This window comes from Falco biarmicus, chromosome 5 (assembly GCF_023638135.1).
Source record: "Falco biarmicus isolate bFalBia1 chromosome 5, bFalBia1.pri, whole genome shotgun sequence".
Taxonomy (NCBI): domain Eukaryota; kingdom Metazoa; phylum Chordata; class Aves; order Falconiformes; family Falconidae; genus Falco; species Falco biarmicus.
Genome location: NC_079292.1, coordinates 36,472,928 through 36,486,456, shown reverse-complemented (window position 1 = coordinate 36,486,456; position 13,529 = coordinate 36,472,928). Strand labels below are relative to the sequence as shown.

Here is a 13,529-nt window from a genome sequence, read left to right as displayed (position 1 = left end):
GCAGCCTAGAAATGGAGTTCCATTTGAAATTGGATTCCTGCTTCTAAGGATGAGCAGGTGGACTTGCAATCCTTCCTATGCACTGTGTTCACACAAGTGCTGCTTTCTACACCCAGAAAAAGGTTCCTCTTTTTCTTCGAGTCATATTTTCTAACCAACTATTGAAGAGAAATCTCGTACAATTCCTGCATACACGAAAGACCACAGCCTTACCGCAGTGCTCCACTGAGTGAAGAACAAAACATGAGAAAGTTCAAACTGAAAAGCAGATGTCTACTGTGATCTTGTACCAACCACACCTCTGTCCCAATTTCTTTTTTCACAGAATAATACCTATCTCGCTTTAAAGAAGGAAGGCTAAGGTTTATAAACCACTAATGAAGATGAAATGTGCTAATGAACTTAAAGATCCCTCTTCTGCTGGACAAAGCAGAAAACACCGAGATTTGTCTGGGAGCGTTTTATGACTTCCTTAGGAAATCTTAATATTTCTGTAATTACTTAGATTTCAGTAACACCTCCCAGGTGGCAAAGCATTTTCAAAACACAGACAATACATCAGCATTTCACAGAAAGAGGGAGACTGGAATACAAAATCACAGTAGTAAGGCTTATACAGAAAGATATATGTATTTTAAACAGCCTGGGAATTAAGGTAATAAAGCACAAAATCACCATTGCTGCTATTTTTCCTCCAAACACCTTTCAATGCCAATTCACAGTAACAGCCCCACAGTGTTTAAATCTCTCTTTCTCAACAGATGACCCCCTCACTGCATCCAATGCAGTACTCCAGCTTCCAAAAAAATGAAGCCAAAACTGTAGCTGTCCCAAACAACAACAGCAAAGGTAGCAGACCGAAAACATACTTTCAACAAGTTCAGCAGAAAATTCTCATGGATTTCAACCAAGACGCTACCCTATTTTGTACAGTGGTAACTTCTGCTTCCAGGGCTACTATATTCCAATATGCAGTGGGGAAAAGTCTGTGGGTTTTAGGACCCACACAAAAGATAAATTGGGGGGAAGGGGGGCAGCAAACAAAAACTCATGTTTTCACTCTGACCAAGACTCTTCCTCCTGCTATGACAAATAACAGCATTTTTCTGATAATGAATCAGGCAACTCTGAAAACACAATGGGATCTCAAATCTGTTCAGGTAAATGGTATGTGTCATTTTTGGTGATAAAACTGCCAGCTCCAAGTATACGTTTTTTGCATATTACTTCCATTCATGATGCGACATTTTGCAATGCATCCACCAGAAAAAAAGAATATAAAGCATCTTGCAGTTAAACATGTTTAACTTATCTTCCAACAAAGAATATGAGGATTAAGCAATGGAATGCCATCAAAGAACACTGTATATTGTATGTTATCTTGGGAAAAAAAAGGCTTTTAATAAAAAGAGAGGGAGAAAAATTATGGTATTTTAAATCCCTTTTACTGGCTTTCTCTTTCCCAGACAAATCAGATATTAGCACATTCACCAGAATGATCTTTACATAAAGAAAATAAACAGTTACTTTTTAGAATTATCCTTTGATCCACTTAAGCATGTAAGTTTTAAGCCTAAATTTAAGCACATTGACTTCAAAGGAGTATTCATTCTCAAGTATATGTACATATAAGCAAAGTTTCAGTGGCCTTGACTTGGGAGATCTTTTCAAGATTAGTATCAAATGAACTGGGACCATGTGTGCTATCCATTCCTACAGTTAGATCCTAACAGTTTACTGAGTGTCATGATCTAATCCAGAAAAACGTGCACATTTTTAAATATTTTGCTGGATTCCATGCAGGGCAGTTTGCTGGTTCAAGCCTTTCATGTGCATATTCTGCTGATAAACAGATCTCTCTGATATCAATTCATGGATAGTTTTTGGTTTTCTTTTAATGCTTTTTGTGCTATCAATTGAGGCAAAATGATTAATATTTTATTAACAACTGGAATCCACATGCAAATAAGATAATTATGTGTTTGAACTTGAACACCCAAATTCAATACAATAATCTACAATTGTTCTGTTTAAAGAATACTGCCATAAACCACAACCTCAGAACAATTCTAGGAACAGACCTTCACTTGTGCTCCTTGTGTGTTGTACTTTACTAGTACACAGTGCGCCACAAAAAGTATATTCTTAAATATAACAAAAATGCTTACCTTTAACCTTGCAAACCCTTAAACGTGTGTAACTGCAACCCTGAGTATCCTAACTGTGTAGGAATAATCTACAAATCAGTATAAACTCCCCAGAAAATTACAATGCATTCAAATCACTGCTTAAAATCCAGAATCTTCCAATTAGGACATTAAGAAGTTTCACATAAACATAGTGAATTTTCATTTTTATAATTGAAAGCAAAACCATGCAATTTACAAAAAGACACTTTACGTAATTATTAGAGGCAGTTAGCACTAAGGAAATAATATGCAATACTTAAAACAAGTCAATTAAAGGCTACTTTCCAATACTGTTCTTCAGTGTATCAGCCTAAACACCAAAGCATTACTCAGTTTCAATGAACACACCCATCATGCTATTTCTTTTTATGCTGACTTTTTTCTTTGCAGTTAAACTAAATACAACTACTTACAAAATAAAAAAAAAATAAAAAAAGGTTGAGAAAACATACTGCCAATGCTGGTAAGATCCCAAAAAGCAACAAGTGATGGAAAAGAAAAGAAATGTCAAAATTGGCCTGATGTATATTTTAAGATGAGAAAGAACAATATTAAAGACAAGTTTTTCCCCAAGATGACCTGGAACTCCATAACTCAACTACAAGGATGATTCCTATATTTAAACCACCCTCCTGAGGTGGTCATCATAAAATTCTCAGAAGTTGCGTTTTTTAAAATTACTTCAATCACTTCATGAAAAAGAAACATATGTATAGGAATATGACTTCGGGCACTACTTCCCTGCTACCCTGATCTTTGAGGAAAGCAGAAAATAGACTACAGAGCCAGCAGCTGAACCTTCCTCTTTTTCATTGGTTTGAAAAATTTGTATTTCATGACAGGAGGGCAAATCATCTGAAAATTAAGGCTCTTTTCATATTAAAGTGTTCTGAAAAGCAAGAATCACTTCATACTAAATATTTTTAAAATAGAAGCGAACACATCTAAAACATATCTAAGCAGAATGATGAACTAATACAATACATAGTATTCATGACTTTTTTGGTTTCTTAAACAAACACATAAATGTTTGTACCAGTGCATGCCTGAATCTGTGGACATGTGAAAGCAACACCTTAGGCAGATAGGAAATTTCAAAAACTTTAGGTTTAGTATGCTCTAGACAGACAGAGGCATTAAGAGAGACTATAAGAAAAGCCTGAGTTAGTGCATCATTTTTGTCAGCAGCTGTAATGACAGACAAGCCTGGGAATACTGAAGCCTTATAATATTCAAATCAAGACAACATGAAACTGAAGTTACAAGATCTGTTTGTTCAATAAGCAAATGTGAACACCAAAAAAAACCCAACACGCACCAGCCCTGTTTTAACACTTTGTGCTTGAGGGGCAGGGTGTTTGCTACTACTAACATTCCTGGATGAAGTTACTGACTCAGAAGAGCTACAAGTATAAAGCTACAGAATTACCCTTACACATTATCCATGTCATTCTTCCTCTCCCCTCTCCATGCAGCTGCCCACACCCCGGCTAAAAGCATTTAATCAACTGCTTCACTTTTGACATGCAAATCATGCAAGTTTATCTGGCTCCTGCACATTTAGCAAAAAGTCCAGGTAAGAGGTGAAGTTAAAAGCACTACAAATTATAATTTCAAAACACATTTCTGAAGAGAGGAGATACATCATCATTTGGTAGGACTGAGGAAATGTATGAAGAACCTTTTACAACACAGTTTACTTAAAGCCTACATCTTTATATACTGTTTGTTTGGTCTGGGAAAGGTTAGTATTACCAAAAAAAAAAAAAAAAAGGTCAAGTAAATTACAGGGATATTCTTCAAGAAATTGCAAGTTTTATCAAGCATGTCAGGTATTTTGAAAAGGCTCAGGCTCAAATCTCACCACATTCAAAAACACTGCAATATTTACAACATCACTAGAAAAAATTAAAATACAAAAGAACAAAAACGGCAGATACATGTGAAGAAAGCAACACTTTTGGGCAATAATTTTCCCTGACTTTCAGAAGAGACCTTGGATTAAGAAACAGCCTCCACTAACAGCTATAAGGGCTCAGCAGATTTGCTGGCACAAGTGAATTAACCTCCAGAATGCAGCAGGGTTGCATCCATTTACCAGGCAGTGAATTTCACTCCCCATAGTACTTTCTGTGTGACTACCGCTCTACTGTCTGCCCAACCGTTGTGTAAATAATCCATTCCTAAGACAAAACCAACTCAAATACTTCACTGAAAATGTCACTGAAATTAAATTTGTCAGGCTAGTAAAATGGTACGTTTATTCCACAACAACCTCATCTCAAACTAGGTCCCAACCCTGTCATAAGGAGCATGGGTACAAGCGAGGACAAAATCCTGCCAGTTACCAATGCTTTAAAGGGATTTTGAGAATGCAGAGTACAGCAGGAGATGCAACTCACTTGTTGGAACCATTCTGGCTTTGCTAAGATGCCAAAAGAACTTCTCAGGTGAGAGGTTGCACCTGTAAGCACCAGCCTGCTCCTGACCTTTAGGGAAGAGGAGCTGGTGATCATGGTGAAAAAGAGATGCAGCAGAAAAACTCCTCTTTGTGACAGCAGTACAAAGGACACGATATCTGGTCCACAGAGACGATAATCCAAACGAAAAAGAATAATATAATCCAAATAGTCCACAGGTGTGTTACTCCCATTTTAATAACAAGTTTCAATAAGGCCTTCCATGAGCAAACAACGTTGCTCCGAACCACAGGAAGACACCACCCCAAAGGACCCAACAAACCTTCTTTCTTCCTGCCTATGCAGAACACATTTATCCCACAGACATTTCTGACCACTATAAAAGGATATGGCAGGATGTTAGCTGTTACTATACCCCCCAAAAAAGTGCCAGTTATTAATCTGCCTGCAAAAAATAGTACTCCTGAATATTGTCCCGCTGTAGAAACAGCTAAACTGACACACAAGCACTGGACTGTGGAACACCTGGTCTCCATTGCAGGCAACTGTAGAAAAGCTGGCATCGCTTCTATCTCACTAACAGATATCCATAGAAACAAAAAGCTTGGAGGAATCGTATCAGATCTGTCTCACTTAAAACACATGCTACAGTCACAGACGTGTCTTCATTTTGTTGGTTAAATGTAAATGTGTTGGGTTTAATTCACATGTTACAGTGCAGGACAGAGAGACCACGTCTCTCTGTACATTCACCTACCATGAAACTGCCACACTACATAGTGCGTCTCGGTAAACAAAAAAAAGCTTTTTACATAGTGCCTGCCTTTCTAGGACAGTTACTGGGAGGGCACATTCTAGCAATGCTTTACAACATCCAAAATACTGTCTACTAATAAGGAAACGTTTGTATTCAGTCACACAATATTCAATTAGCACCCCACAAAATGGTGGCATTAACATTTCAGTCCCATCCCACTGGTAAAAAGAATTATGAGTAAGTTCAACCAACAGTTATTTTTAACTGTCATCACTACATTTCTATCTTTATATTTCAGGGAATAAAGAAATTATGTTATTTTGAGAGAAGATTTAAACTTTAGAGAGAGAACTGTGTAACTCCCTAAATGTCCGTGGGATCCCAGTATGTAGAGACGACAGTAAAACCATTTTCTCTGCAGTTTTCAATGCACAGCAGCAGAGTCTTCGTGGTGGCGATTTTCACTGATAACGAGAAATTAAATAAGGCACAAAAAAAGACTGAGATCGCATCAGTCATGCCTGCCTTTCTCACCTCCTGTGGTAATTTCCAAAGAGAGCAGACACCAAAATTCCATACGAAATATGGAATCATTCCATATGAAATATCGGTATCAAAGTTGTCAGCCCCTGCTTACCTGTTCTTTTCCTTCACATGTTCTCTTTAAAATATTTCAATAGAAAGCACGGAACAAACACTGCTTCTAACTTGTGATGCAGAATCAGTGAAAAGCAGAATTAGCACTGTTAAAACCAAGGTTTTAAAAAGACATCAGATCATCAGCATCACTCAGAACCATAAGATGCGGCCACCCCATACCACAGGACACACCAGAACAGTCCCAGCACAGCCTGTGCCAGCAGCAGGAAGAGGAAGGAAAGGAAAATCAGTAGGGTGATCCAGCAATCAAGATTACTTGTATCCAACATAAATGTTGCTATTTTACCCTGAATTTTACAGGGTGCCACGCTCATCTTGCCAGACTGAAGCATGAGCCGGTGATCACCCAGTCCCCACCCACACTGGATGCTGACACCTCTCCTCAGTCTGTTTTTCTGTAAGTCAGGACAGACGGTACTCTTGACATTTCAATGTGCACAAATTCAAATGGCTCAGGAAAAACATTCAAACACCTATGAATTTCACAGCCACAATCATAAGACCCTTACAGACAACCGCTGACTCAATGCATCGTTTTGCAAAAGCACCAGCATGATTAAGCAGGGATCAGATAGGAGCCATGTGGAGAAGACACCATCAAGCCTCGCCTACTGCAGCCACTTGAGCACGACACAATCTTCACAGCTCTTCATGGAGAGCCTTCAGTAGCAGCAGCTCAGGTAATTTTGAATCAGACAAGAAACAACCCATAGCTGGGATATAGGTATGCACTGAGATTCAAGAAAAGTTGTCTACATCTAAATTGCTGAAGGATATAACACTGAAGCTTCTGTGTTTCAGGTCCTCTCTCTCTCCAACGTTTCAGTGCACAGGAAACCGAACAAGAACTTGTGTTCAGAGCTTACACCCTTTGTGACCCCAAGACACCCAGCAAAAGCAACTGCGCCTATCGGTGGCAATGTTGTTTAGCACTTCAAATTCTCCATGTTGCTGTTCTTTGAGGGAAGCTCGAGTGTTTGCTGCCGTATCAATAAGTCATCACTTATCGCTGGCAAATCTAACTCCATTTTTGAGAAACATTAGCAAAAACTGTTCTGCCTCTGCAAAAAGAAAAAAAAAGAAGTCACTTTTTTGCACCCAGTATCTCACTTTTTCTTTCTATATGGGAAAAAACCTTGGTTATGACCCAGACACATCAGATGATCATCTCCCAGCAATCAGTGAAGATTCTTCATGAAGCTTCTGCAACATTCACCAAATTCTTTTAATACTGCAGGTCATAAAATGCTGTTAACTTGGCTGTGCAGATCACAAGAGATGTAGATGCTTTTTGATTATTCTCAATTCCTTTCATGCTAAAAGGGCACTAGGAAGCAATCATTGCCTCCTTTCCATCCCTGTGTTAGAGCCCTCCTGGTCCCTGCTGATTTTAAGAGAAGGAATGAAAAAACTAACACAGTGCCTGCATCCTTTCCATGTTGATGAAAGCCAGCTCTAGACTGTCATCTTATTCCACCTGGCAAAGTCTTCACTAGAGTTCAGTTTAGAAAATGGAGAAAGACCAACTGATGCAGTTCGGGCAGACTACGGTGAAAAGAGGCAGAAGCCCCAACAAGGACAAAATACATACAGTTTGTAATTAGCATTTTGTTATTAAAGTGCCTTTTATTATTAGTTTTCCAATTTCAGATTTAGTTATAGTTTCAGATGCTAGTGGAGAACCAGAAGGCAGGTAGTGAAGCCAGCTTCTTAAATCAGCAGCTAAGATACAGCGATGTGTTCTTCCATTTTTGCCCTTACCACTGTTATTCATGACTTCTTCACCTTAAACCTAAACAAGTACAGCATCCTTTGCATAGCATAAAAGACCAAATATCCCAACTGTTCAATCACTAGATATACGTCTGGACTCCACACAGTCTAGGCAATGCCTTCACTGGGATAGAGATAATCTTCCAAGCACCTCTCCAAATGTTTGCCCTCAACATCTCGTCCTGATTCTTAGGTCTGCCACTGTAAGCACATCCTCTCCTCACAGGTTTTCTGCCATCCAGTTGAACTTTTCAGGGAGAGTTTCAGTGAGAAAACAGATAAAAACAGACAGAAAGTCTTTGCACAAAGTTTCCAATCCTAGGTCTCCAGCTCTTACTTCCTTCAGTTTCCAAAGACCCACTTAAGCTCAAGAAGGAAGAGATTCCTTTTGCCTTATTAGACCAGAGCTTAAAATACAATTAACAGTCACCCTCAGCCTTCTCTGTTGAAAATATAAGCTAATTTTTAATATGCACCTGGAAAGACCATGATGCATATCCTCTGTCGAAGTGGCCTTACTTGATTCGATGGAAATCGCTAACCCACAATACCATGATTAAGTTCAGTAACAGGCCAATACCATTCCCTTATCTGAGAAACTGATTCTCTTCCAGCCTAAGATGTGCAGACAAGCTCATGCAGCAGTAACCTCAGGGACAGATTTTTGTTGTCAGAACATCTTCCATGAGAACATGCTAGTTTTGTATTCAAGACAGGATTCACTAAATACTTGTGTATTTTTTTATCCTTGAATCCTGTGTTTTAAAACATTTCCTAATGTTTCCTTTAAAATGGTTCCTCAAATTCACTTAATTTCCCTGACTGTCAAGAACTTTGAACACTGATGGAAGAGCAGAAAATAAAAGTGCAGTCTTCCCTTCTTCCTCGATATAACTGGGCTATCATGTTAAGCACAGAGGCAGAACAACTGTGGAAGGCATAATACTTTCCAAAAAAAAAAACAAAACACCAAAGTATACTTAGGTGTATTCTTAAAATTAATAGCCATGTATATTAAGGGATCGCAAGCAGTCCCATAGTGAACATACTAGATATACAAATACTATTTTCTGCACTCTGTCAGACTTGATCAGCTATAAAGTTGAAACAGGAGTTCCATAAAATGCCTTCATTTAACTTGATTGGAAGGGATATTGAACAAAATTAATTCCAGGAACATTTTTCTTCTCGAAGTATTTGCTCAGATGTCACCTCAAAAAGCATTTTAGGTGGTTTATAACAAGACTTGATTTAGCATCTTAGGCAGAAAATTGGGGAGGAGGGAAGTGTGCCCTGAATTTTAATGACACTGTCTTATACTGGTAAGTCTTCACATCATTTTTGAAATGACAGGGTTTACTGCATCAGACATACGTTACAGTTCTTTCACTCAACACAGAGCACAATTCCTGTCCTCTAAAGGAGAGGACTCCTTGCGATAAGCATGGCGGTGGAAGCCAGAAGCAGCACAGCCACTGCAGAGTGCTGCTCTGTTACAGAGCAGGCAGTAGAAACCCAGTAACTGTGCTGCAGTATGCACACAGAAAAGCAGCCATCCATTTCATATTTTAAATACGGTTTTAGCCTCTAAAAAAACAGCATAATACAATATTTTTTTTTTAGTTGGCATAAGTATTCCACATAATTTGCGCAGCAAAGACATCTAAAAATACTTGTTGAAATACCACTGGTTGCCATCCCTTGGAGGAGAATCTTCTCCACAGCAAAACACTCTCACAAATTCTAAACCCTACACACACATACTTGCTCTCATGCTCGAAACATCAACCCAGGTTATTCTCCTTCACTCACGGTATCAATGATTGCCAAGGTGAGCCAACAGCACTGACCATGTCTCTGCCACTTCATTTCAGTAAGACCAGCCAATTTCCATTAGCGAAATTCTGGTTTTGTCAACTTTTTGGATAACCTCCATTTCAGCACATGACTTGTAGAATAACAAAGACAGGTTGAGCTAAGGACTTTTTGAGGCAGGCTTTTTTTGGAAGGGGGGCTCTGAAGCAAGGAAGGGGCAAACAAGGATACTGATACACTAAAATAACGCTGCTGCAAGCAAACCCAGTGTGTCTGCACAAGAATATCGCTGTTTGCAATATCCTGACAGCTCCACACATCAAAACAATGAAGCTCCTCAGGAGTTTTTTAAGTTGAGCGCTCACACCAAAGCATGCTGCTGCAGTAGAACCACCATCCAGTTCCTGACACACCAGAGGAACTGAGCATCAAGGGAGCTACAACAGCCTTGAAGTGCTCCCCAGAGCAATGCTGCACTGGTTTGGACACACACAAGAGCTATCAGGACCCAGTGAACTGTGGTGCCTCGGGACACAGTGTGAATTCCACGCCGTCCCCGCATCCTCACAAATCCACCCACCTCTCAAGCTTCACGTCTTAGTGCCCGCAACTTCTCTCCTTCCCACAGCTGAGGACACAGGGGGCTGATCAGCTCTATACAGGTGCATGTGTAGGATGTGTAGTTCCCAAGGAGAAGCTAAAAAGAAGCCTGTGACGTTTGAGGGGAAAAAGCCTGAGGAAAGGTGGTCTGTACAAACCACCTGTGGCTCACCATAAGGACATCTTTGCCTTCCCAGTTTTCCCAGCATTTCCAGCAACTTCTTATTTTCCAGTTCAAACCTGCTGCTACAACTAGACTTGAAATCAAAGCTGCACAGTAACTGTTTATTACAACAGAGAAGCAGGGTATGGGCTGTGGATAAAATAAAGCTGAGACTGAAGGGAAAAGCTAGCAGGAGGCATGTGGATGAACCAGGATTATTTAGCTACTGACTTGTTTTCTGAGGCTTTGTTTGGTTTGTGGTTGGGTTTTTTTCTGCTTTGTTGAGTTTGTTTTGTTGGGGTTGGTTTTTTTTTCTCATTTTTATAGTCTGCTTTAGGACTATCCACCACCAAGAAACTTCAGCATCAAATTAATTGAGCAGTTTTGTGTTGTTGTACAGCAAAATCACTGCAAGTCAGTCCTGCTGGCATTTGTGGGCTTGAATAAAGACTAGTTCCTCTCATGAGAAGAAAACACTGATTTAAGCAATCAGATTACAAGTACATAAAAATCAAAGAAAATACACATGCATTAAACATTTCTTATTCTTATATTCCATGTAAGTATTATTACCCAATATACACATGCATTTGGGAGGGATAAATGGATATTTTATATCCTACGTATAAGTGTGTTTGTGTATGTGACATAAATACGATTTATATTACTAAATATTTCACATCAATACTACTCCGTATCTGAATCATAGAAAATTACCGGCTACAATGTTAAAGTAACAGCATTTCCATTCACCAAAGTCTTCTGACGGCACAGTGTACATAAAATGTTCTGCGGAGTAACTGAATGGAAATATTTTGTAGAAACAGAAGAGGGGGATGTTAGCACAACTGGCTTTGAACCAGAATTTAACTGTATGTGTAATTGCCTTTTAACTCAATACCACACTGAACTCCTACATTAGCTAAAGACGCACCTTCATTTCATTACTGCACTGGCCATTTTCCTGGCTAGTTTGAAAGCTTTATTTCATCTATTTTTCATACTCAAGGACGATTAAATTCAACACTGATTAACTATTTTGACCATGTATTATTTTTCTGAGTCTAAAGCATAAAAGTTCCAGCAACTGGAATCCTGCTGAATTACTAGCTAAACTTGAGCAATATACAATGCAACATACTTTAGAAGGTAATCATTTACTTCAGGCACAGAGGAGCTTTTCCATTTACGCAGTAGAAACACAATAAAGAAAAGCATCAGTGGTAAGAATGTTAACATATAAATCTATCCAGCTTCATAATGAAGATTAAAGAGATTGAACAGAAAATAGGAATAAACAAGAACTGTTAACAAACTTAACCGGCATTAAACCCATCAGAGCAAAACCATTCACATTATTTACTTCGAATAAAGACAAGCCTGCACGCTACAGCTCGTGACACAACCTTTAAGCAGAATGAAATAAAAGAATCCTTGCAGTTTCTGACGCAGCCAGATTAGACCCTTTCTAAAGTTTCCTCATCTGTAAAAGCTTCTGATACATTTTGACAACTGTCATCCATTCTATTTCTGCGATTCCCCAGCTACGCTGACTCCTGACATAAAGAAATGTGACCGCAGATTTCAGTAAGGATGGTATTTACTAAGAGGAAAAACTAAAACCCTTCCTTTTCATAGCTGAAACACCTGCGCGCATTTCAGCGGCTATTTTTATGATGTCGTATGTTGGCAATGAACTTGCCATTAGGGCCAGGATTTACTGGCCAGGAGCAGGGCAGCAGCTCTGCCGGGCCATCACCTCCAGCGCAAGGGTACAGCGCTTCTCACACACAAGGAACACCTCCTCCTCCTCCTCCTCCTCAACACCGTGGGGAATTCTGTCCCCAGCAGGACAGCCACCTATCCAAAACCTCCTCCTCCTTAACACTGGGGGGAATTCTGTCCCCAGAATCTACAGCCATCTACCCAACTCGGCGGCGACAAGCCCAGGCACCTCAGCCCCCCGCAGGCTGCCGCGGAACTGACGACCTGCACACCCAAGTCACCACCAGCCCTCTGCCCCTTCGCTCACAGGCTTGGGGATCACGCAGGGACACGACAGCCCCCCGCGACAGCAGCCCTCTTTGAGGAAATGGCAAACTTACCTTTGTATTGTGCTAAACAGGCCGGTTATTCTGAAAACCGACCCGAAACTACCTGCCGTCCGCCGGTGCCGGCCCTGCGCCGGGGCTCTGGGGCCCCAGGCCACCCCTCGGCCGGCGGCGGGGCCGCTCCTGCGGGCGCTGCCCAGCGCCGAGGCGCGATCGCCGCCAGCTCGCAGCGGGCGTTCGCGGCCCCGCCGTGCCGGCGCCCCCCGGGGAGGGAGGGGACGGGTCCCGCCTCGTCCCCGCCGCCGCGCGTGGCGGCCCCGGGACTGAACCGCGCGCAGGGAAGTTTCCCGAAGTCACTTCGGACACCACCCCCCCCCCCCGCCGCCCACTTCGGCCCCGGCTCACGCCACCCACCCCGGCTTTAGGAGCCTGACCCGGGGGAGCGCGGGCGGCAGCACCGCGGAGAAAAGTTAGTTACTGCCGGCGCGGAGGCGGCGCGGCCCGGCCCGCTGTGCCCCCCCGGCCCGGCCGCCCGGTGCCGGCCTCCTGCCGCCGCCCCCCGCTCCTGCCGCGGCAGCGGCGCAAGATGGAAGGCGCGGGGCCGCCCGCCCGTCCCACCGCGGGGCGGCTGCCGGCCGTGCCCCGGGAACGGGGGGGGCACACCCGGCAGCGCGGCAGGCCCCCTGCCCTCCCTCGCTCGCCGCGGCTGCCGCCCCCCGTGCGCCGCGCTCACCTCGCTCCGGCTCGGCTTGCAGGCAGATGGGGATGTTCTTCTTCCAGCCCGGCATGGCTCCGCGCTCCCCGCTCAGCGCTGCTGCTGCGGCGGCGACGGGGGGCGGTTCATGGCAGGGCGCGGCGGCGGCGACCCGCGCTCAGGGGAAGTCGGCGGCTCCGGCGGGCAGCGGCGGAGGGGCGGCGGCCGCGCGGCGGGCGGGGGAGGGGAGGGGAGGCGGCGGAGCTCCGCCAGCTCGGGGGACGGGAGGAAGGGCGCGGGGTGGGGCGCGCTCGCCCCGGTTCAGCCGGGGACGGAGGGGTGGGCGGGGGGATTGCGGGAGGGGGAGGTGCGGAGCGGCGCCCGGCCCCGGCCCTCGCCGCCGCCGG

At 42.8% G+C, this 13,529-nt stretch overlaps 1 protein-coding gene across 1 annotated transcript in view; it reads right to left on the bottom strand.

Moving 5' to 3' along the window:
• The window catches only part of GRIP1 (glutamate receptor interacting protein 1), a 328,959-nt gene extending 315,644 nt beyond the window's left edge, over positions 1 to 13,315 (bottom strand). Inside the window, exon 1 of the mRNA XM_056341971.1 lies at positions 13,162 to 13,315. Coding sequence (XP_056197946.1) covers positions 13,162 to 13,216 — 55 coding nt within the window. The 5' untranslated portion in view covers positions 13,217 to 13,315. The remainder of the gene's footprint in view (positions 1 to 13,161) is intronic.
• Between the last annotated feature and the right edge of the window lie 214 nt (positions 13,316 to 13,529).